This window comes from Terrapene carolina, unplaced genomic scaffold (genome assembly GCF_002925995.2).
Source record: "Terrapene carolina triunguis isolate 2854851 unplaced genomic scaffold, T_m_triunguis-2.0 Scaffold62, whole genome shotgun sequence".
NCBI classification, from domain to species: Eukaryota; Metazoa; Chordata; order Testudines; family Emydidae; genus Terrapene; species Terrapene triunguis.
Genome location: NW_020664413.1, coordinates 47,246,489 through 47,271,646, shown reverse-complemented (window position 1 = coordinate 47,271,646; position 25,158 = coordinate 47,246,489). Strand labels below are relative to the sequence as shown.

General features: G+C 40.6%; 1 protein-coding gene across 1 annotated transcript; it reads right to left on the bottom strand.

The window, feature by feature from the left end:
- Window positions 1–1,050: 1,050 nt before the first annotated feature.
- Window positions 1,051–17,632, bottom strand: LOC112107458. The gene is made up of 7 exons (XM_026647631.2): window positions 17,469–17,632; window positions 16,480–16,716; window positions 10,169–10,414; window positions 7,954–8,172; window positions 4,336–4,602; window positions 2,981–3,217; window positions 1,051–1,399 (listed from the first exon to the last, which is right to left on the bottom strand). Exons 3-7 carry the CDS (start codon window positions 10,332–10,334, stop codon window positions 1,188–1,190), a joined length of 1,101 nt encoding a protein of 366 aa, XP_026503416.1. The 5' UTR covers window positions 10,335–10,414; window positions 16,480–16,716; window positions 17,469–17,632; the 3' UTR covers window positions 1,051–1,187.
- Window positions 17,633–25,158: the final 7,526 nt, after the last annotated feature.

The following is a 25,158-nucleotide window of genomic DNA, read 5'->3' as shown; positions in this document are numbered from 1 at the left end:
CCAGATTCAGACCTACAGGGGGGTTGCTGGGGCTCAGGGCACTGGGTTTCAGCTGCGGGGCTCTGCACCCCCCCCCCAAAAGGCTCACAGTCCCCCAGGGAGCAGCAGACCCTCAGTTGAGAACTTCTGGTATAGACAACTTAAGTGACTTACCCAACATTTCACAGCAAGCTAATGGCCAAACAAGGAACTTTCTCCTGACTTCCATTCCAGAGCCCTAATGAATAAACTACATTTGTCTTCTAGCTTTTTCTGCAAAAATAGCTATACTCCCTGGGCCAAATCATCAGCTGGTACAAATGACACAACTCCATTTCAGTTAATAGGGAGAGCAAGCTATGCCAGTGAAGGCTCGGGCCCAATGTGTTTATCTAATTCAGGCAACTACAGATAGCAGTTGCTAGGTAGTGATATTACCGATGCTGAATCCAAGACAACAAATAAATATTGATAGATTTTAATTCTGGATGGGATCTTGTTATCTGTAAAATAATTTTACAGTCCAATTCACAATATACAATAGAGGCCATTAACAAGCAGAGCTGGTCATAAATTTGAATGAAGAATAGGGGAGAAAAAAATCCCTCTATATTTTTCATGGAAAATTGTTTCTACTTTTCAACCAGTTCTATTGCTAATCAATATTTGTGTGCCCTTATTACAAAGTTCTAGTAGATATTTCCTATTCTAAACCTAGGAGGAAAAAGACTGATAATCTTACATAGCTCTGAGGAGCATAATTATTGACAAATCCTGACTTTTTAATAGCAGCCACTCTATTCTGAAACAACTTAGTGTAACTTTGTGTTAACAAATGTCCCCATAATGACACTCCTACATATGGTTTCAAAATTGCCCTCACCAGTTTTACATTATTAAAAAACAAAAAAGTGGAAACCACCCAAAAACCCCAAATGTAACACACTAGTATCCTGTCGCCTACCAGTCCATGTATGTAACTTACAATGCCAAATTTCCCAAGTAGTAGCAACAATAGGGAAGCTCAAGAAGAAAGAAAACGATAGTGATTATATTTTTACCCTAATTTTATTTTATAAGAGGAAATAAGGTTACAGCACAAACTGCTTTCAAGGAACAGTCTGAATACTTGGATAATATGTAGTTCTCACACATGCATGCAAATACATTCTAAAAAAAAACATAACAAACAATACAGTCATTCCATCTCACGTGCTTCCACAGAACACCGTTACATTGCGGTAACCATTCCACTTTCTGCAGAACTCTCTGTTTAATTCACAGTACTGATATGCTGAAGTTTTCCTCTGAAAATATTCCAAGTGTCCTATCAGCATGTCTTGCACTGCTCTGTCATGGCAGTCACCATCAAAGTAAAAATTCTGATCAACAACTTTTGGCTTTTTATGGATATCTGGTTCTAAAGATACAGGCAAAGAAAACACAGGATTAATTTTGACCTAGCCAGTCACCTCAGTGATGCAAAGCATCCTACTTTTCAACTTACATGTATCAAATGCTATGAGGATAGTTTTGATTTTAATGTTTATATATCTGGAACTTTTAATACAACAAATATCATAAAAGAATTAATTGGTAAGGTTAAAGGTAAGAACTAAGGCTCACATTGCTTTAAGTGGGTTTTGAATGAACCCCTAGGAAAAGGACCCTGCAAAGATTTACAAATGTATTTTTAATCTGAAGTATATAAATTGACCCACTGGGATTACTCTCATGCTCATCATTATGCACATGTATAAGTTATTGCAGGATCAGGGCCAAAATAAATAAAATGAATAGGAAAGAATGCAAGCAAAATTATGCCAACAATTTTCTGCATTTTGAGCATGGCAGGCTGAAGATAGAGACTGAAAAAAAAATGTGTATCACAGACTGGTGATAATTGTAGCTGTAGCTGGATAATTGTTCCAGACTTGGCTGGAACAATGCTTCATGTTCACTCACTCTTGGCCTAATATGAGTCAGGAGAGAACTGGGGAGTGGGCATGGTCATGACCAATGCATCTGCAGTCTTCATGCAGCCACCTCCTACAAGCCACTATGAAGATAGTGCATGGACTATAGTTACTACTGTAACCCTGGGACTGTAGAAGCAACTAAAGATGAGCCACATGGATGGCTAGTGGGTTCTTATAATTATTTATACTGTGATAGCATTCAGAATGAGTGAGGCATTCTCCAAACACAAAGATAGACACAGCTCTGCCCCCAAAAGACCCTAAAAATGTATATCGATTCATATATTCCAAAGATACAAGGGACCGCTACTCCTACTCGAGATTCCTGTGTTCGTGCATCCAAGCATTACGTGTTCACCCTTTTGGCCACACCATTGCACTGGGAGCTCACATTCAGGTGATTATGCACCACGACTCCCAAATCGTTTTAAGAGTCATGTTTCCATGGACAGTCCCCCATCCCTTATGTATGGCCTACATTCTTTGTTTATAAATTCATACATTTACATTTAGCCACATTAAAAGGCTTATTGTTTGCTTGTGCCCAATATGCAAGCCCTAGAAAGGTCCCTGTGCAAAGCCCATATATTCAGGTTCTGTTCTTGTGAAAAGTCATCCGTTAATAAAGCAATGGTGCTTTATTCCTGTAATCCCTCACTGGTTAGAGAGTGGTATGGTCTCTCATTGATATGTCTCCATTTTCTGTATAAAGACTCAGGGTTGGTAATCAGAACACAGATCTTCATCAACATAATTAATGTGAAATATTTATACTGCCTCAGCAGATTTTAAATCTATAATAAAATAAATCAAGCAGCTGAAGTCAACCCACCTCAGTTTAATTCAGTGCTGATTTGAGAAATCTGACAAGTGTTGTTTATAGAAAAAAGGTAAATTACTTTCAATGAATACTTGAAATATAATTTACATGCCATCAGGCTCATCAAAGTGGTGAAAATATAACATGCAAATAAGAATTTTTAATTAGGTACAAAGTTTTTCATTCATTTAAACTTTCTTACCTTGGCACTTATGGTTTAAACTGGGCAAATTTGGGCCAATAGGCGTGAATGTGCTTGTGAAGGTCCACCAAAGTCCCTCCTCTGAGCATGCATATATGGGATATGGATCCCTGCTAAACTGGTATTTGCTTTGACACAGTACAATACAGTCAATGGTCATGAGGTCCATGCCGTCCACCGAAGGATAGCCACAGACTATAGCACCATGCTCTGGCAATTCCATTGTGCATGCAATTGCTTTGTGTATACATAAAAAAGACAACAATAAAAACTGAGTTAATAATGAGTGATACTGCTTACATTTAATAAAAAGCAAATTACGCATAATCTTAGACAGAAATTCTTCAAATATTACTATAAATTCATATACATGATAATAATGTCACTGTTGGGTAAATCTTCAGGATGATGTGAATAGCCTCCTACTGCATGTAAAGGGAAACTGATTCTTATGTGCCTATTTGTGTAACATAGGAAAAGTTTGGGATTGAACCCTTGCATGGGCGTAAGACTCAGACAGTCTTCAGCAATTCATTATAGCATTATAGCTGGAGATAGTATTTGGGACATAAGAACATAAGAATGGCCCTACTGGGTCAGACCAAAGGTCCATCTAGCCCAGTATCCTGTCTTCCAACAGTGGCCAATGCCAGGTGCCCCAGAGGGAATGAACAGAACAGGGAATCATCAGGAGGAACACAGCTACAATTTTCAGAAGCGTTCAGTGAATTGGTGTGACTCACTCCTGGGGTGCCCTGTGGAAAGTGGGTTCTTAGTAGCCCTGAAAATCAGGCACCAGGTGTCTCAAGTGGGATACCCCACACAACTGTGGCACACAAAGTGAGTGAGTGACCACTTCTGAAAACATGCTGGTTACAGGAGATGATTTCTTTTAACAGAGAGGAGCCTGAATCAGAATATCAGATCTTTCCCCTCAAGCCTTGTCTCTGCCCCAACTTTCAATCTGGAGCCAAACTTTGCATCTCAGGCTCATATTTCATTGTATCAGGTTTGTTTGAATCCTATAACTTGTGTTAGGATCTGTACCTGGAGCCATTGAAGGAAGCAATTCTTTACACAGAGCTGACACATAGGCTTCAGTGAAAAGATACTGTGCTATATGAGGACAGAGAGCAAAGCTGTAAGAGCTGGGTGGGGGGGTAAGAGGGGACATTTGGGGATACATGTTTTCACCCTTGCATATAAATGGCCTGTAGATGTAGACAAAATGTGAGAGTTTATATCCTAACCCCCACATGGTATTAATCATCAAACAACAAATGCCACAGGACAATTAGCATTAATACATCATTATATTCCATTCTGTTGACCTTGAGTATAAGCCAAACACATACATTTCACTGAGATCTCAAAGGAACATTTGGCTTGGTTTCCTGAAAGATCTGTTGCTATATATTCCACTGAATATTGGCCATATGCCAGTTTGTCTCCATTATTAACATTGGACCCTCCTTTTGTGATTGTCAGTGGACCCCTGGAGTTGTCTTCAAACACAGGCTCCTTCCAAGACAATTCAGGCAAGTCATTCCAGTAGGGGTTTCCTTTTTTGGTTTCTATCTCAATGTTCTGAGGACAGGAGATCACTACAGGTGGTTCAGTATCTGAGGAAAGAACAATATACATAATAATAGATATCAGACTTTGGCTATTCCAAATGCTAAGAAGCATAAGAAAGTAATATTGATAGTCTGTGTTTCACAATAAGATGCAATGAGACAACCCTGCTGCTCAGATCTAAGGTTATTTAACTGCATGTTTCTTAACTGAACAGAACTGCAATACGCTTTATGCAAATGCATACGTGCCATTGTATAGTATTTAAGACATTTGGACCAGATCTGGATCCCAGGGAAGTCAATGGGAGATTTGCCAAGGCTTAGCAGTAGTGCCAGGACTGGGCCCATAATTAGTTCTCAACAAAGAGTGTTGATTTTACTTACAATGGGCTAAATTCGTCTCTCAGTTACACCAGTTAAACTTTACTTAAGTCATTGGGCTTCACACTGGGTGTAACTGAGAGGAGAATTTCACCAGGACTTAGGGCTTGATGTTCAAAGGTATTTAGGTTCAGCACTTTAATATCTTTGAAAGTATGGCTCTTAAAGCTTAACAAATAAAAGAAGTTAGACTTATATCAGGATACTTTTAGGACACAAATGCTTCACCCGCCTTTGAAAAGTGACATCTATGCCGCCCATTGTGTAGCACAGACTCAGGAAAGGGCCTGGTTCTGCACTGCCTTTGGCACCTTATGTAACGTGTACCTGTGCAAAGGGAGTGAAACGTGGTGTAAACTGCTGCCAAATCAGAATGTGAATGTGAAAATTGTCTCAGCCAATTGAAACTACAGGAGAATTTGGGTTGAATAGAATACACTTACTCAACTGGAATTTAGCCAAGTCACCACACCGCTCTTGGCCTTCCCCCAGAATCTATATCCCCATGTTCTGGGGCACAGTTCTTCTCTAATGGGGATCCTTTAAACTGGAATTTCAGAAAATTCCCATAGGATTGTGTGATGTGGGCAAAATATTTCCATTCTGATTTAAAAATGGCTATTTTTCACTTTTCTTCTAAGGCTAAATAGCTCCACAGGGGCTTGTTCACTAGACTAAGAATCTCTAGTAAACAGCTTGCTGCAGCTGTAATTAAAAAGCTAATTAAAATGGGCTCTATTTGAAATATGTGAAATCTTTAATGAAGTACAAAGTTCAATCAGGAATCTTGCAGGGAAATAAAAAAAATCATTTAAAGCAAAAATGGAAACATAGCAACAAAAGAATACAAATACAAAAAATCCAGATTTTTGGCACAGACATTAATGGCATAGCAAAAAGACAGGATACTGTATGGCAGTATAAAGAAGCAAATTCAGTAATCTTGAAAGATCTGAACATTTAAAAGCAGAGAGAGCCAAAAATAGCAGCCCCAAAACTTTCCCCCAGATTTGAAGGTGAACTAAATGTGACCTTTTTTAAAGGTCCAATATATATATATATTGTTAAATAAATTTGCTAGGCCTATGTGACACAGGGTAACACAGAAACAGTTACACAACTAGCAGGCTAATTGACCCAGATTCAACCTTCAGAGACATATTTGTAGATAATAGTTGTGTTTTTTTGTGTGTTTACATATATATTGTTAGAGGTTGACAATGTAACCAAACGGTTCCTATATGTCGCTGTATTCTGTCAATTCAGAGATCAAAAGGAGATGCTAACATTTAGATGAACTGTGAGTGTAGTAATAACATTGTCTTCATTTCTCTTTGAAGTATGTAGTAAACTACCTGTAAATGGTGGGAGATGGGCAGTTGCCTTATGCTAATCCCTATAGCTAATTACCGGTGATGCTTAGGAAATAGGAGGTTACTTCAAAGCCACTATTCTTCACCCAAGGAACACCTGCTGTCAAGAGGCTGACAATAGCCTGCCAGGGATTTATAAAAAGAACTCTTGGGCCTTGATCCTGCATGTCAGATCTGTTTAAGCTTCATCAAGGGAAGTTTGAGTCACAAGACTGAGATCCCCAGATCCAGCCTGGCTCACCCTGATATTGGACATTGGACTGTGATCTACGGAACTGATTCTGAAAGAACCTTTTGCAACTCTGAAGCTCACCATCTCTACAATGAAACTGACCTAAGGACTTTATTCATATCTGTATGTATAATGACCTTTTAACAAATACTCTCTTTTCTTTTTTAATAAATTTTAGTTTAGTTAATAAGAATTGGCTATAAGCGTGTATTTGGGTAACATCTGAAATAATCAGTGACCTCATGGGTAATGTGTCTGATCCTTTGGGATAGGTAGAACTTTTTATATGATGAACAAGATTTTCAGTAATCCTCCTCATATTTGACTTCGCTGTCTGGGTAGGATCCCAAGGCTGTGTTGTTTTAAGGGAACTGTGCTTTTGGCTTCTGGGTAACCAGTAAGGTATTGTAGAAGCTGTTTTGTTGCTGGCTTGCTGAATCTAATTATTAGAAATAACCTCCAGTTTTGGGGATCGTCTGCCCCATTCTTTGCAGTTTGTCCTGATTGAACAATCTTAGTGTGGCCCCCACCCCCAGGACCCTGGTCACAGCCTAGTTTTTGGCTTCAGCTGCAAGTATCAAATAATAAAACGTCATGATAGGGTCTATCCTATCAGCGTTTCACTCTGAACTGCAACTAAAATGAACAGCACCAAAAATTAACAGCAAACGTCCAGAGCAAAGAGGTTGAATTACAATGAAACAAAGAACTTTTTGATGTTTGTCCACCTTGCTTTTACCCAACCCACAAAACGAGAGAAAAGGCTCCTTGCCATCATGTTCCCAAACGAACGTCACCTACAGAAGTACTTGTATGGCAGATCCCTTTGACTACCTTTATTCTGTACTCATTTTCATTCATCCCACTCCTGAGGACCTCTGCAGAATCATATATTTCAGCTAATACATTTTGGATTCAAGTTACAGCTGTCTATCCTTCATAATTTCCACATAGCTTCTGTGAGATGCATTGGACTTTGTTTGACACATTACATACTTCTGTAAACTCATGCTCACCTGAAGTACTTTCTGAAAGCCCATGTTGAGTACATTACAATACATCTGTTATATCTGTACTGTGTGTAGTACATTACAATACATCTGTTATATTTTAAAATATATGATTTTGATGACTTAAGGAGATGTAGTTCAAAGCAACTAGAAAAGCATGTCCAGCTCCCATCAAGAATGATGGGAGCTAATGGTGCACATTACTGATAGATTAGAGCATGAAATATGTATGGCTTTAAGATTATGTTATGCTGCAGCTGATTGCAAATGACTGCATAATATGAATTATCACAGAGGGAGAGAAGACACTATGGAGCATATTAAAAAACATGTAGGAGAAAAAATACTGTCCACCCCATCACAGAGACATTAACAATGTTCTGAAAAGACAATTTGTTACCTCTTTGGTTGTTTCCAGGCCCACAGTGAACAGAAAGATCTGAAATTCTGAAATTGCCACAGGTGTTTGGGTGCCTGGTGCACTGAGAAACAACAGAGGGATTTTTGGCTACAATGTGTTCCACAGTTGCTAGGATGTGTTTTTTCACGGCCTGTTCATTGCAGTCACCCTCATAGTACTGTAGTGAATCTCCTTTTCTGGACCCTGTACGACGCCTGACTGTTAATAGTTCAAATAACATGAGGTTAGTTAATAAGGATATGCCCAAAATGGTGCCAAGATGCACAAAACTGCTAAACAGTTTTCATATAATAGAGAGTAGAGTCCTGGCAAGCACAAATGTATCACATTACCAATTTTTCTCTTGAACACAAGGCCACAACACAAAGCAGCATGAGGGATATATCAAAAGCATAAATATACAGCTCAATACTTGAATGAGGGGTAAAAATGTCATTTTGGTTTCTTGTGTAAGACTCTAGCTCAAATAAAAAAATAACTATTTGTCATGTTTTCAGTTTATCACATACAGCCTGACAGTAACAAATATACAACCTGAGTGACACACTGCCACTTCTGTAACACATCACAAACTTTCAGTGTTTGCTCTATGCAAAAAAAGATCTTGCTCCACACTTTGGTTTGAGCTTTCAGAAAGAAACTGGCCATGCTTTCTGTGTCATCTGCAATTGCTTACCATAGACAGATGACTGGGGATACCTCTGTTAGATCCTGTCTCCATCTATACGCCCCATTCAAATGATAAAACTATGTTTTGACATTCAAAATTAATCCATCTGCAGATTAGATTAACTGCCTGTGATGTCGCCAATCCCCAACAAGATACCTCATTTTGATTCCCAAAGCCACGAAAGCCTCTACTGGGGGTAGTAAAGAGCTGCACCAGTCAAGCAAGAGTTCCAGAATGCATTGTGCCTCAGGCAGGTCCGCTGGAGAACCCAGGTTAAGTAGTTATGACACCACCCTTGGAAAGTTTATTTCCTGCAATTTTTCCAGTTAGTGCAGAGACGGTATGGGACTGAGCTGCATCCTTTGCAGAAGCTAATGCAGTCAGCACTCTATGGTGCTATTCCATCTGGCCCTGTTTCCTTAAATATGTGGTTCTCGTGCCTCCTTGGAGTCCTTCTTGGATCTGTTTAAGAAATTATGTTCTCTTTCAATTTCTATTTGAAAGGTATCCAATAAAAATGGACAGTAGAGTAAGGGCTTGTCTACACTGGGAAATTTACCAAAATAGCTATTCTAGTATAACTCTACAAGTGAACACTCTTATTCTGGAATAAGACTGCCCTTTCCTGATTTAACTTAATCCATTTAGGAATTATAAATTAAAATTTTAAATAATTATTCCAGAATGGCTATTTTGGTAAATTTCCAAGCGTAGACAAGCACTGGGGTACATCTTCCTTCTGTAGTGATTGGGAGGTGAGAGAATAGCATTAGGCTTGCAAGTCTCAGGGAGTATTTTGGAAGACCTCTAAGTCAAGAGTTAAAGGATCTTTATTCAACAATTTAGTATTAGCCAGACAGTTGTCCTACCTTAAAAATATTAATATGCTGAGAAATTGCCTTCAAATTCTAAAACCTGTTCTCCATAACCAACAAAAATAACTATATTTTGTAGGACCTACACACACTATTTTTGACTGTTCAACTCCTGAAACTATACATGATGCTAGTGAATAATCATGGTAATACTAAACCATAATGGCTTGTGTTATTAGAAACATGGGGAGGGAAGGAGAAGTAAAGATTTGCTAAAAGGAAACAGGCAAAATGTGTAGTGAGAGAGTTTATTTTCAAGCCTCTTAGGAAGGCGGTCAAAAAAGAGAGAAAACCCATTATGCATACACACACACTTAATAATGATCAGACTTTGCAGGAGAAGCAAAGTGGATAAATTCTCAGGTCAACTTCTGCTTTTAGTTAGTCTAGACGTACACCACTGTTACTCTACTGCACTCCTCTGTAACTGACATCAGAATGTTGCCCTGAGAACCAACACACTCTAGTTGAAGATGGAGAAACAAAGCATTCTTTTCTCAATTCATATCATAATTGGAATCCATATCTTCGTATTGTCTTATACAAACATGACAAACTCTAATAGCAGCTGAATGTGTAAATCAATAAGCTTTCAGTCAGCAAGAGTCTTTAAGAAAGCTAATCCACTGAAATTTTCAAGCCTGCTCACCTGTGCAAGTCTCTGGCATGTGAGCCTTTGTCATTTGCCAGGCTTCATCCAAATGAAACCAACTTGTCCCAGACTGAGAAGGCTGGCAGAAAAACACTAATCCTGCTCTCCGATGGAAACCAGTGCTCTTCATGCAGAATGGTACACAAAACTGCCATTTGTTCATTCCACTGCCAGGATAAGATAACGTTCCACAAGCCAAAGACCCATCAGTGGGAGGTTGGGCAGTGCATGAAAGATCTGGCTCTAAGAGTAATATAAAAAATATTAAAGTATCAAGTCCATTCATATCACTGTAGTAGAAACACAGTAAGTAAACTGCCCACAAAGAAATACATGCTTGTAACTTTTTTTTTTAACTGTTAAGTTCTTTACTGAATGATACCATTTCCAAGTGCTTAGGACACCTGAGATGCTCAGAGTCGGTTATTTCTAGAACTCTCTGAAATTGTATGTTCAAAACTTTTTTTTTTAATGAAACTTTTCCATTTTTCAAAACCAAGCACCTTCAAGGAGTCTTCTTCTACTTCTTCTTTTTCTTTCAAACTGAAAATATTAAAATTAAGAAATTTAAAATGTCAGGTATTCAGTTTTCTTGTTTGTTCCACTGTGTGCAGCAGAATGAATTATGTCTGGGATATGTTTGCTTTTCCTTTACTTTTTCATTTTTCTTTTGTCATTTTGTAATTTTTCCAAAGTTGGAAAAGGTACAATGTAGCAAAAGAAAAAAGAAAAAAATGTAACAGTGGAAGAAGCCTGGGGCATCATTTTTTATAGCATTCAATAGCCAAAAAATGGGGCGGTGGAGAAGGGAAAAAACATGCAACTTCAAAATTATTAAAATCAAAATTCAAAGAAAGAAAGAAAGAAAGAAAGCTCTGATTTGAATCCTACAAAATGGAAACAAATTGCATTTTTTTGCAAAATTAGTTCCCCATTATTTGATTAGCTGTGAATCTAGTTTTCCTGTGTGGGAGAGCAATGACTTGAACCAGTCAGGATATTATATAGGCTCATTTAGTTGTGCATACTCATGAACAGTGATACTAGATGACAAAAGCAAAATACAGCTGATGGGCCAAATCCTCAGCCGGAGTAAACTGGCATAAATAATGAAGCTAAACTGATTTGAGGGGCTAGCTCTCTAATTCACATGTGTAACATGGCCCTTTCTATCTCCAGCAAACTCCTCTAAGTTCAATACCACTCTCTGACCAGTCACTTTCTCCATTACTGCTCTTCAGCCATCTCCCAAATGTCTCTGGGAAGATGTTTTTAACTCTATTCCAGGGGTCGGCAACCTTTCAGAAGTGGTGTGCCGAGTCTCCATTTATTCACTCTAATTTAAGGTTTCGCGTGCCAGTAATACAATTTAACGTTTTTAGAAGGTCTCTTTCTATAAGTCTATAATATATAACTAAACTATTGTTGTATGTAAAGTAAATAAGGTTTTTAAAATGTTTAAGAAGCTTCATTTAAAATTAAATTAAAATGCAGAGCACCCCAGACCGGTAGCCAGGACCCAGGCAGTGTGAGTGCCACTGAAAATCAGCTCGTGTGCCACCTTCGGCACACATGCCATAGGTTGCCTACCCCTGCTCTATTCAAACACATTATATCCTTTGCGATGACCATGTGCCTGTAATGCAGAATCACTACATGCAGTCACAATACAGGTGTCAATCAAAACTGTTAGGTCTGCCATCTGGGGCTTAAGCAAAAGGGAGCTAATGAAACTTCAAAGCAATCTCTCACTCTAAATTCTTGCATTTCAAAGGACTTACTGTCTTTGAGACAATGGATACTGTCAACTCCCCATCAGGAGAGACAATGTATATTGTCCCCACTTAAATGTACGTCCACTAAAGTATTTAATTAACACCACTTGATATTGAAATAGGCAGATCTGGGTCTGTTTACCCCTTCTCCAGGGAGTCCCTCCCCCATATAAAAAAAATAATCTTAAAGCGATAAATGCATGTTATATAGCTTGAACACTTTTGTTCCATGAATTTTAGCTAATATATGGTGCACAACCTTTTAGTCAACTATGGTATTTCAACCCCTCTTGTTTACAGTGACAAGAAGAGGATGCTGCCTTCCAGAACACAATGTTTGCTCTGGCTTACACATTCCTGAGGAACCATTCCCCTAGGAATGGTTCATGGTTGGAGCATGTGCTGAAAGAAAGGAATCATGGTTATATATGCCAGCTAGGGCTGAGAGGAAAAATAGTAATATTTACTCTGTGTTACATATATAAAATTGGACAAATTTCGATCTGCACTAACACTAACCTACCAGTTGCATTCTTCTTCTAAATAAAATAAAACATGCTTTCAGCATCTTTCACATCCCGCAGTACTTTATAAATAGCTCTGCACTATGCACACATACATCTCTGAAACATCACTAAACAACAAACCGTTCCACTGAGACAGAGAGTACTGACCTTGATTGCAGAGTTAGACTAAAAATAGAGTCTGGTGGTTAAAGACCAGGCAGGCACATGGCTGTTCCTGACTCTGTCCCAGGTTTCCTTACTTTAAACTTCTGTAAAATGGGCATAATGACACCTACCCATCTTTGTAAAGCACTTTGATATCTTTGAATATAAATTATTCTACAAATGTGACATGTTCTTATTATTCAAAACATTCTAGAGTATCTATTACAACTAGACCACAGGACCCAGAACAGTGTAGAGGAAGCCTCCTCCCTATGTCCTTCTCTGGGGTCACTAGGATCCACGTGGTGTCTCCCCCTGCCCAGACCTGTGGCCTTGGGGAAAACCACAGAGAGAAGCCAGCCAGAGACTCCAGCCAGTAGCAGCCAAAGCAGGGATTGCTGCACTGGTGGGGTGGGAGTATATGGGACCCAGCCAGGGCACCATTCCACCCAGCCAAAACTCTGCAGAAGGGACCCCACACACTCTGGGGGCACCAGGAGCCAGCCAGAGATTCCAGCCAGTTGGACCAGAAGCAGCCAAAGCAGGGACCTTTTCCACAATTGGCCATTTCAATCAAATGTGTACAAAGTTCTGTCTTTCTTGGCCCTGTGCTCCAATCCCTCCCTCGCCTCTCCCCTCTCCCAAGTCTTTTCACCTCAATTTCACTCCACACCTGCCCCTCCTTACCCTCTTCTCCCCTGACCTGTCTCCCTCACCTTCCTTCTCTTCCATTTTCTTTCCATATAGCTGATCCCCTCCAAAGTAACCTGAGGATTCCCTGATAGTTTGTCTTCAGCTGACCCAGGCTTCCCAGGAGCAGAAGGGGCAAAGGGCCCAAGACTATATGGAGGCACAGCCCTTCCCAGCTGATAGCCCTGGGAGCAGAACCAAGGCTTGTCCCACACAATGGACTGATCACTTTATAGATGTTCATGGAATTTTCCATTTCCCTCTACAATCCCTACAAAGCCGCCTCCCTGTTTACAAGAGAGGATGATCAGGCCCCATGTCACCATAATGACCTACACAAGATGAGTAATTGTAAATAGACATTTTTTCTTACATTCAGCTCATGTGTATTTAGTTGATAGAGAGGAGTGTTTGATAATTGAATTACTGTGCTTCCTCATTGAAGTCACTTCCTGATAAACAGCCAAAGTATTTTTTTAAATAAATAAATATGACATCTTGAATAATCTAGGCTGCTTGGCTGGATAGAGCTGGTGTGGTGTTATCATGGTACAACAATATGTGTTATTAGTTCTCTTCTAAATAGCAGAACAGAGTCCAACTAAAAACATCATAAATGTATTATTCTGTTTTGAAATAACAATTTGTGGGAAAATAAAAACACGTAAACACAATTGTCAGTTATCTCATCAAAAATATCTTGAACCTTTGCTTTTCATTTTATTCCCCCGCCCAAAGAACTGGGATCCTGCCCAACTTCAGCACAGTTATAGCTTTAGTTCTTGCAGTTGCTATTTGCAAGAGGTAGCTAAACAAACACCTTTATAAATGAACTAATGCCACACTTTCCCCTCAGACAGCTGTCATGTATGTGCACAGAACGACACCAGATTTTGCAGGGGAATAATGCTGGTAGAAATTGTGAACTGGTTCAAATAAAATTTAAACAGAACACAACCTTCATCTGAAATTTACCCAAACCAAACTTGAGCCTTTTTCTGAGTTTTTCACCAACAGAAGTTGGCCCAATAAAAGATATTACCTCACCCACCTTGTCTCTCTGAGCGGCGCGGTGCGGCTTCCAGCTGCCCCATTGGCCCGAGATGGCGAACCGCGGCCAGTGGGGGTAAATAAACTGGCCTGGCCTGCCAGGGTGCTTACCCTGGCGAGCTGCGTGCCAAACATTGCCAACCCCTGCTCTAGTTCAACTTAGATTGGTTTATAAATCCATTTAGTTAAAACAGTGCAAACCCCTGGGTAGAGACTCTTATTTCAGTTTAAAAGTGGCTTATTTCAATTTAGCTTAAACCAAATTCCTAATCAATTTAAGATAATCCAAAATAAACATAGTGTAAACTGAAATAAGAATGTCCACACAGTCTTTTGCGCCAGTTTTAAGTAAATCACTATTGAGTATAGTATTAGACCATAATTTAAACTGCTTCAGTTTTCTTGTGAAAACTAAATCCTACAAAAGTTAGTGTATTTTTTGCATCCATCACCTACTGTGATTTGTGGGGTAAGTATAGCATTCTGTAATGACATGGGTATTTAACTGTCTCATCAAATTCTACAGATACTGTACAAGCTGTAGCTATATGGAAGATGGGGAAGATCCCATAGTGAAAAGGAAAAAAGGGAAAGAAAAGGTAAGGTATGGAATATTTATGGAAAAGGGAGTGCTCTTCTATGAATGTTATTTTTATATTAAAAATATGGCAAAGGAATAATAGCACTATACAATACACACCAGTAATATGTGTCCACACTAGGAGATTTGACAATAGAACTCTCATTGGTGCCAGCACCAGCCATGAGGTTCCAGCAATTGCTAGTATTTGATCACCTTAATTAAGCCTGTCAAAGCCTGTTCTGCATTTAGTCTCTGGTGAGGAAGTTTTTACAAAAATTCCTTAATGTAGACACAGCAGAAATGACACACATGATTGTGGGGTTTTGTACAGTAAAACTGTTCACATAATTACAAAACACAGATATTCAGTAAATGTTTTTAATGCTTTCTCCCACCACGTTGATGAATCTTGCTGTTATATTATGGCTTCTAGGAGATCCCAAATAAGAAAAGTAATTTTCTATTTCTTCTTTCTTCCACCTCTAGTAATCAAGTTGTCAGCACTGTGGCTTAACTCAAGTATCACTTGCATTTTCCTTTTCATTTAAAAATGCTAATCAATGGTAGCAAAAAATCTTTCTGCTTAAAATAGAGCAGTTTAATTAAAATGAGACCTAAAGAAACAACCTGGCTAATTTCAGAGAAGTCCTAATTATTATTTTTTTTTAATCCAAACCCTACTGACTAAAGAATTGGTATATCCATTTGCCATTGATCTTCATCCGGATCTTTCAAATGCCAGGACTTTTCTACCCATAAAAATTGTGCTAATTTAACTAAATCATTAGAAACTGATATAGTAAAGGGGGTGCAACCCCCTTGTGGGGACAATTTTAAATCAGTTGAGAAAGCCTTATATTAATTTAGCTTAAATCAATGTAAAGCACTCAAACCAATTTAAGATTGTTCACACAATGGTGACTGCACTGACTTAAGTACATCAGTTTCTGAAACAGCTCAGCTAAAATTAGTACAGTTGGTGTGTGTAGACAAGGCATTATTAATGGGTATAGAGAAATAGCAGGAAGAGTGTTACAAGTTTTAACTTCATTTTGGAAAGCACCGTTTTCGGAAATCAGTGCTGCAGGGAATCAGTGTCAGACAACAAGTGCTTTCTGAATATTTCAGTGCTTGGCTGACTACTTCTTAACTCTAGCTCACGTCTCAGGCAAATAGTGGTTGTCATTAAAAAGATTTTCCAACAGTTACTCCACAGTTGCCACAACTGTTTCCTGGTGTTAATGAAGACCTATCAATTGAGGCCAGTGGAGGATCTGGCCCACTGGCCACAAAACGTACTTGAAAGATACAATTCTTATTACACCTAGTATAATCATATCACTTGGTATATAGGACTTGATATGAACAGCAAAATATTCATGGTTTGGTGAACATCCAACTGTTTACAGGAAATATTACTGCCAAAGAGGTAGCATTAAAGCAAACAGCTCTACTTCAAATTCGTAAAGCTGGTTCATAACAGTTTTCAGGATCCTGATTGTTTTTCTTTCTTAAACTTCAGTCAATAATAGCACTTACTTTTGATGGTAACTTTAAACTGGCAGGAGGCTTCATTTCCTGCTTCATCATGGGCGGTGTATTGCACTTGATGAGTTCCATACCGGAAACAGGAGCCACTGGATATTGAAGCTACTGAGGTAAACACCCCACTGTTGTCGCTAATTTCAGGTTGTTCCCAGCTGACCTGTACTGGATCAGTCTCTGTGGTTATGGTGATGTCCCATGGGCAATTTGTTATGGTTGGAGGAATCGTATCTGTGGAGTTCAAGGGAGACAATTAAAAACATGACACGCTGTCACTTGCTGTGGCACAGCGAAAGGCTTGAATAATGCATTCTTGCTACTAGTAAGTTGCAACCTGCTAAGCAATAAAGGCTATTTAAGACAAGAGAAAGCACAAGATAATAAATGATATTACTGAGACAACATTTGTTGCACAACTAACTTTTGGAGGCATTTCAGATCTAATTAGATTTATAAGCTGTTTTTGATATGAATGGGGTGACAATAGTGCAAACTGTGATTCTTCTCATATAAATGGGACAGTTCCCTTTATACGAAACAGTCCAATGTTTATTCTGCATTGTGCACTAAATAACAGGATGCAGAAAACAAACATGTATAGGACCTGCACTAAGGGCTGGTCTACACCCAGCCGCTAGTTCGGCGGCTGGGGATCGAAGTTCTGGGTTCTACTTATCGCGTCTGGTCTGGACGCGATAAGTCGAACCAGGAAGTGCTCGCCGTCGACTGCGGTACTCCAGCTCGGCGAGAGGAGTACCGCGGAGTCGACGGGGAGCCTGCCTGCCGCGTGTGGACCGCGTCTGAACCACGGTAAGTTCGAACTAAGGTATGTCGACTTCAGCTACGTTATTCACGTAGCTGAAGTTGCGTACCTTAGTTCGACTTGGGGGGTTAGTGTAGACCAGGCCTAAGAGTTTTCTAGGTTTACTGTAGATTTTTTGAACCACTTAAAAACCAAAAAACTTTTGCAAGCATGCTCAAACCTTCATGGAAGTGCAGCAACCCTTTGTCCAATGTTGGGGGGATTTTCCTAACCTCCAAAGAGAGGAACAGTCACCTTTTCTTAGTTCATCAGCCAAATGGACATGCCATGACATGGAGCTGAGGGCTGGGGCAATGGGGCAAAGAGAAGAAGGGGTGGGATTTGTGTATGAAAGTTTTAGAAACCCACAAACAACAACAATAACAATAATTTGGTAAATTACCAAACTAAAATAAAAAGATATAAGTTTGGTGCAAATTTTAGAGGACTCACTGAGGGGTTCATATCAATGTAACTAATTTGAATTAGAAAACAAACTATCCAGTGTGTAAAACATAGCTGTGTGTGTAGTCAAGTTCTAAGAATTAAAACTTTGGGCTAACACAGTAAATAGTGATAAAATGAGGAAACAGTCCTATATACTGTATGAAGGAAGGAAGAAATATTTTTCATACCCAGAAAAATATTTAAAATAATGTAATGTACATATATTCTTACCTATGCCTCTATTATCAATGTTATTAGGGTTAGAATTCTATCGTCACCTGGATCACCAGAGGTGGCCCTCATGATGGTCTTTGGTTGGAGCTTGGAACTCAGAGTCAGAAGACTCCCACTGGCTTTAGAGGGGGTTATTGTATATAGCTAAATCCTGTGCAACTCTTCAGAAAGTTAAAGCAACATTTTAATGCCTCATTACACCCTTACAACTCCACAAACCCCAGGTTGCATCATTGAGGACAGTGCTTGGCCCAATGGCTCTTAACTCTTACAGCTATACTTGGAACACACTAAGACCAGACACTCTAAGAATATCACAGTTCCCAGTATAACAAAGTTAAATCACAAAGTTATACTACTGGAGTAAAGATAATAGGCAGCGTGTGCTTTTCCTACCCAACGGGTAATTTGCATTTCTTTTAAATAAATTTCCAATTGTAATTGAAACTGGAGGCTAAACCTGCAGGGAGGAAAGTTTTGTTCACATTTTTTAATGCAATCTGTGACATAATCCAAATTCTAGGCCACCATCATACCAATTAGATGCTTGTAACTACAAAAATATATTTTAAAATTTGTTCACACAATCTTCTAGCACACAAAAAGCAAAAGTGTTCAAATCATGCTCCCAAGACACCTGTTTGCCTGTATCTGAATAATTTTTAGGCTATTTGGCAATATTTCAATTTATTTTTAAAAACTCATTGTAAATGTGTGACTGAATAAGAAAATTTTAATTTAGAACAAATGTTCACCTCACTAATGAGCATTTCTTCTCTCTCTTTTTTCCCTCTCTCTTTCTAACTTTCTAGGGCAAAAGTTCACAAAGAGCAGGGCTCTCCCATCTGTTTGCAAGCTGCCTGTCAGTTCTTAGACTCTGAGGAACTTCCCTGCCAGTTTACAAAGTTTTGGCTGCAAACATTCTCTTGTTCTGAGAAAAGAGATGATGTGCCTTTATGAATAATTGACTTTTTGTAACCTTGATCTAATCCTAACAGAAAATCATCATCCCCAACATAATAGTGATCACAGGACTTAATTGAGAAGATTATTATGTCAATATCACTATTTGTTTTTATTTTGGTAACACTTAACAGCCCCATGTAGGTTTAGGACAACATGGTGGTAGATGCTGTAAACACAGAAGAATACATTGTCTCTGCCCCAGGGAGCTTACAATCTAATCAGAAACAAGCTGCAACATAGAGTATAACAGATGATAAACAAATAAGTACAATCAGCTATCCCTGATTGTTATTCATCCTAGTTCATCTGTAGTTGGTTGATATCTTGTAGCTCCCTGGACAGAAGAGGGTCAGAAGCAAGGATTTGCAAGATGAGAGGAAGCAAGATGATTCTTATGGATCACCTGAGGGAGATGTTCCATGTGTAGAGGGCAAAATGGAGACATTTGTGAGAATAGCAAACTAATGGCCATGCAGGGCTAGGATCTTCACTGAACAGAGGGGGAAAACATAGAGCCAAGGATATAAAAGTAAAGTAGGGACACGTTGTAAATGGCTTTGAAGACAAGATATTTAAACTTGTGATGGAAAACAGGGAGTCAGATGGAAGATTCATAAGGTGGGGCAGGAAAGATGTAGTCAGACTGATGGGCAGGGTAAAAGATCTTAGCTGCTATGTTTTGTATGAACTGGAGTGTGATTGTTAGGGAGGCCAGAAAGGGAGACATTACAGTAATCAAAATGTGAAACCATGAGGGCCAGATTCTAGCAATTCACTCTGTGAAACCAGCAGCTATAATATAATACAATGCCAGCACCGTAGTGGTAAGTAGCTCTACTACATTAGACAGTGAACAACTTCAACAATAAGGCCTTAAACAACTGTGTAAAACTAACCATTGAGTGTTCTCTATCAGAGTACCTTAAAGACTAACAGATTTATTTGGGCATAAGCTTTCGTGGGTAAAAACCTCACTTCTTCAGATGCATAGAGTGAAAGTTACAGATGCAGGCATTATATACTGACACATGGAGAGAAGGGAGTTACTTCGCAAGTGGAGAACCAGTGTTGACAGGGCCAATTCAATCAGGGTGGATGTAGTCCACTCCCAATAACAGATGAGGAGGTGTCAATTCCAGAAGAGGAAAAGCTGCTTCTGAAATGAGCCAGCCACTCCCAGTGCCTATTCAAGCCCAGATTAATAGTGTTAAATTTGCAAATGAATTTTAGTTCTGCTGTTTCTCTTTGAAGTCTGTTTCTGAAGTTTTTTTGTTCAATGATAGTGACTTTTAAATCTGTAATAGAATGACCAGGGAGATTGAAGTGTTCACTTACTGGCTTTTGTATGTTACCATTCCTGACGTCCGATTTGTGTCCATTTATTCTTTTGCGGAGGGACTGTCCGGTTTGGCCAATGTAGCTTATGCCCAAATAAATCTGTTAGTCTTTAAGGTGCCACCAGACTCCTTGTTGTTTTTGTAGATACAGACTAACACGGCTACCCCCTGATACTCTATCAGAGTGTAATCATGTTTGATTGCTCAATCAAGTAACCATGAGTATATTTTAGGACAGGTACACTATGCTGCGGATTTTTTCTTCTAGACCCAGTGGAAATGTTTCACATTTGAATGCAGAAATGATCACATTATTTATGAACATCAGGATATGAATCACCTCAAAAATAGCTTTCTCCGGTGTATAGCGTCTGTGCAAAAATAGTTTGTTGTTGAAATGTTCAGGAAAAATGTTCTGAAAGGCCTTGGGCCAAATGTTGCACTGATTTACATCCTCTGTTGCCCCATTGATTGACATGGGGTTTGAGTCAGCACAGAATTCTTCCCTGTGTTTAGATTTGGTTTATATTTGTGCCCTTCATCGTACCACCCAAAACGCCCATCTAATCCTAAATATACCTGTGTCAAATCCATCACAGTACATGTGAAAAGAGGATGTATTTATTTAGAAAAAAGATCCCGCAAAAGCTGTACATTGTCTAGGGCTACTGACAGAGCCTTCCCAATACCATGTAGTGTCTTAAGCTCCAAGCCTTGTGATTCTGAGGGCAGAATCCCATTGATTTCACTGGTGCTTTTCCATGCAGGCTCATAATGCAGGACTGGGGATTTACTCTGCAAGTAATCCCATTGCTTTCAGTGGGACTAGTGCACTAAGGTACCACTTAATGCCATGGTGGTAGATTCTGGCCTGTAGAAATTTCAGCCACAGGTTTTTAGACTTCATACATCTTTTCAAGTATTTTATGTGTACTTTTCTTAACATATAGGTTTAGTTTAAGCAGTGTTTCTCAAACTGGGGTCACCGCTTGTGTAGGGAAAGCCCCGGCGGGCCGGGCCGCTTTGTTTACCTGCCCCATCTGCAAGTCCGGTCGATTGCGGCTCCCACTGGCCGCAGTTCGCTGCTCCGGGCCAATGGGGGCTGCTGAAAGCAGCGCAGGCCGAGGGACATACTGGCCGCCGCTTCCAGTAGCTCTCATTGGCCTGCAGCGGCGAACCGCGTGTGGCCAGTGGGAGCCACCCGTGATCGGCCGGACCTGCGGATGGGACAGGTAAACAAACCAGCCCGGCCTGCCAGGGGCTTTCCCTACACAAGCGGAGACCCCAATTTGAGAAACACTGAGGTAAAGAGAAGTTAATATAAATTTTAACTTGATACCCCACTTACCAGGAAAAATTAATATATTGCAATTCAGAATTTTTTCTCTGAATTTCAACATGAATTGGCTACATCCTAAATAGCAACCATACATATTGTAATAATATTGTGAATGTAGTCTATTTGCAAAGGTTGTTTTCTGAAATCACATTTAAATATTATGGCTTTGAAGGACAGTTCTGGTAGAATTTAGTGAATGAAAGTTTTCACCACCAGCAATTGGGGCAGAGAAATCAAATTTTCATGGACCCATAAAGAAGCAAAACATCCTTAATTTTAGCTTAAAAATTTTAACAAACTTAGAGATCGTTTTTAAAGGCAAACATGAATAGTTGTAAAGCACAAAGCACTGATTTCATGCTACTGTGTTAGCAGACCAGTACTTGTATTTGTCAGAAGGCACTGGATCTAAGTTGTTTTTCCCATTCCTTCATTTTGACCTGGATTTGTCTCATGATCAGACAACACTGAACATTTTACCTCTGAATTTTTCATCTTAATTTAGGACTGTATTTGATATCAGATATAAATCTAGTGGGAGCCAGTTGACAGAGAGATTAGACGAGCAAACTAAGCTGTAAAAACACAGTTTCAAGGGTACCTTGTGAATTATGATTTTCATAACAGACCTGTTATGTGAAAAATAGACACTTCTCAAATCTCATAGTTTATCTCTGAGACTCATTATCTTTCTTTGGGTATGTCTACACTACGGGATTAATCCGAATTTACAGAATTCAAATTTTGGAAACAGATTGTATAAAGTCGAATGTATGCGGCCACAGTAAGCACATTAATTCGGCGGTGTGCGTCCATGTACCGGGGCTAGCGTCGATTTCCGGAGCGTTGCACTGTGGGTAGTTATCCCATAGCTATCCCATAGTTCCCGCAGTCTCTCCCGCCCATTGGAATTCTGGGTTGAGATCCCAGTGCCTGATGGGGCAAAAAACATTGTCGCGGGTGGTTCTGGGTACAGCCTCACCCCTCCCTCCATGAAAGCAATGGCAGACAACCATTTCGTGCCTTTTTTCCTGGGTGAACACTGCAGACTCCATACCACGGCAAGCATGGAGCCCGCTCAGCTCAAGACAGCAGTCATGAACATTGTAAACACCTCGCGTGTTCTCGTGCAGCTTATGCTGAACCAGGACCAGAAAAACGAGGCAAGGAGGAGGCGGCGACGGCAGTGCAGCGACAAGAGTGATGAGGACATGGACATGGACACAGACACAGAATTCTCTCAAACCGCGGGCCCCAGTGCTTTGGAGATCATGTTGTTAATGGGGCAGCTTCTATCCGTGGAACACCGATTCTGGGCCCGGGAAACAAGCACAGACTGGTGGGACCGCATAGTGTTGCAGGTGTGGGACAATTCCCAGTGGCTGCGAAACTTTCGCATGCGTAAGGGCACTTTCATGGAACTTTCTGACTTGCTTTCCCCTGCCCTGAAGTGCCAGAATACCAAGATGAGAACAGCCCTCACAGTTGAGAAGCGAGTGGCGATAGCCCTGTGGAAACTTGCAACGCCAGACAGCAGGTCAGTCGGGAATCAATTTGGAGTGGGCAAATCTACTGCGGGGGCTGCTGTGATGCAAGTAGCCAAAGCAATCACTGAGCTGCTGCTACGAAAGGTAGCGACTCTGGGAAATGTGCAGGTCATAGTGGATGGCTTTGCTGCAATGGGATTCCCTAACTGTGGTGGGGCGATAGATGGAACCCATATCCCTATCTTGGCACTGGAGCACCAGGGTACCCAGTACATAAACTGCAAGGGGTACTTTTCAATGGTGCTGCAAGCACTTGAGGATCACAAGGGACGTTTCACCAACATCAACGTGGGCTGGCCGGGAAGGGTTCATGACACTCGCGTCTTCAGGAACACTAATCTGTTTAAACGGCTGCAGCAAGGGACTTACTTCTTGGACCAGAAAATAACCGTTGCAGATGTTGAAATGCCAATAGTTATTCTTGGGGACCCAGCCTACCCCTTAATGCCATGGCTCATGAAGCCATACACAGGCAGCCTAGACAGGAGTCAGGAGCTGTTCAACTACAGGCTGAGCAAGTACAGAATGGTGGTGGAATGTGCATTTGGCCATTTAAAAGGTCGCTGGCGATCATTACTGACTCGGTCAGACCTCAACCAAACCAATATCCCCATTGTTATTGCTGCTTGCTGTGTGCTCCACAATCTCTGTGAAAGTAAGGGGGAGACCTTTATGGCAGGGTGGGAGGCTGAGGCAAATCACCTGGCTGCTGATTACGTGCAGCCAGACACCAGGGCGATTAGAAGAGCACACCAGGAAGCGCTGCGCATCAGAGAAGCTTTGAAAACCAGTTTCATGACTGGCCAGGCTACAATGTGAAATTTCTGTTTGTTTCTCCTTCATGAAAACCCGCCCCCTTTATTGACTCATTCTCTGTAAGGAACCCACCCTCCCCCTTCCCCCAGCTTGCTTTCAAAGGAAATAAAGTCACTATCGTTTACAAATCATTTATTCTTTATTAATTGATTATAAAAAGAGGGAGGGAACCCGGGTGGGGTTTGGGAGGAGGATCGGCGGGAAGGAAAAGGCCACTAAAAAAAGGTTAAAAAAATGACAGCCTTTTGCTTGGGCTGTCCACTGGGGTGGAATGGGAGGGTGTACGGAGCCTCCCCCCCCTCCCCGCGTTCTTACACGTCTGGGTGAGGAGGCTATGGAACATGGTGAGGGGGAAGGGGGGTTATAGAGGGGCTGTAGCAGCACTCTGTTATCCTGTTGCCGTTCCTGAAGCTCCACCAGACGCCGGAGCATGTCTGTTTGCTCACACAGCAGCCCCAGCATTGCATCCTGCCTCCTCTGATCTTCCTGCCGCCACCTCTCATCTCGAGCGTCTCTCTTCTCCTCACGTTGGTCCCTCCTGTCCTCACGTTGGTCCCTCATGTTCTCACGTTCACTGGCATCTTTTCTATACTTTGAAACCGTGTCCTTCCACTCATTCAGATGAGCTCTTTCACTGCGGGTGGATTCCATGATTTCTGCGAACATCTCGTCTCGTGTCTTCTTTTTCCGACGTCTTATCTGAGATAGCCTTCGGGACGGAGGAGGGAGGCTTGAAAAATTTGCAGCTGCTGGAGAGAGGGAAAAAAGGAGAGAATTTTTTAAAAAGATACATTTTACAGAACAATGCTTATACTCTTTCACGGTAACCAACACTATTCACATTACATAGCACATGTGATTTCTGTGCAAGGTCGCATTTTGCCTCTTAATATTGAGTGCCTGTGGCTTTGCTGCTAGAGATCACAGACGCAGGTCCGGGCAACAGAATTCGGCTTGCATGCGGCCATGGTAAGCCATTGTCTTTCGGCTTCTGCGCCCTCCTTTCCCACATACCAAGCAAAGCCCATTGAGTGCTGCGGTTTTCCTGTTAACCTTCAGCAGCAGAAAAGAAACTAACCCCCCCCCCAATTCTCTGGATGATCGCTTTATGCCTCCCCCCACCGCGTGGCTGGTATCAGGGAAGATCCCTGCAGGAACCAAACTAACACCCCCCCCCCCCCCCCC

Excerpts from the sequence above, each read along its gene's own strand:
- LOC112107458 (XM_026647631.2), bottom strand. The coding sequence starts at position 10,334 with ATGAACAAATGGCAGTTTTGTGTACCATTCTGCATGAAGAGCACTGGT. Across the intron at positions 8,173-10,168 it reads CATGCCAGAGACTTGCACAG|TCAGGCGTCGTACAGGGTCC; the intron begins GTGAGCAGGCTT and ends AACTATTAACAG. Across the intron at positions 4,603-7,953 it reads GCCTGGAAACAACCAAAGAG|ATACTGAACCACCTGTAGTG; the intron begins GTAACAAATTGT and ends TTCTTTCCTCAG.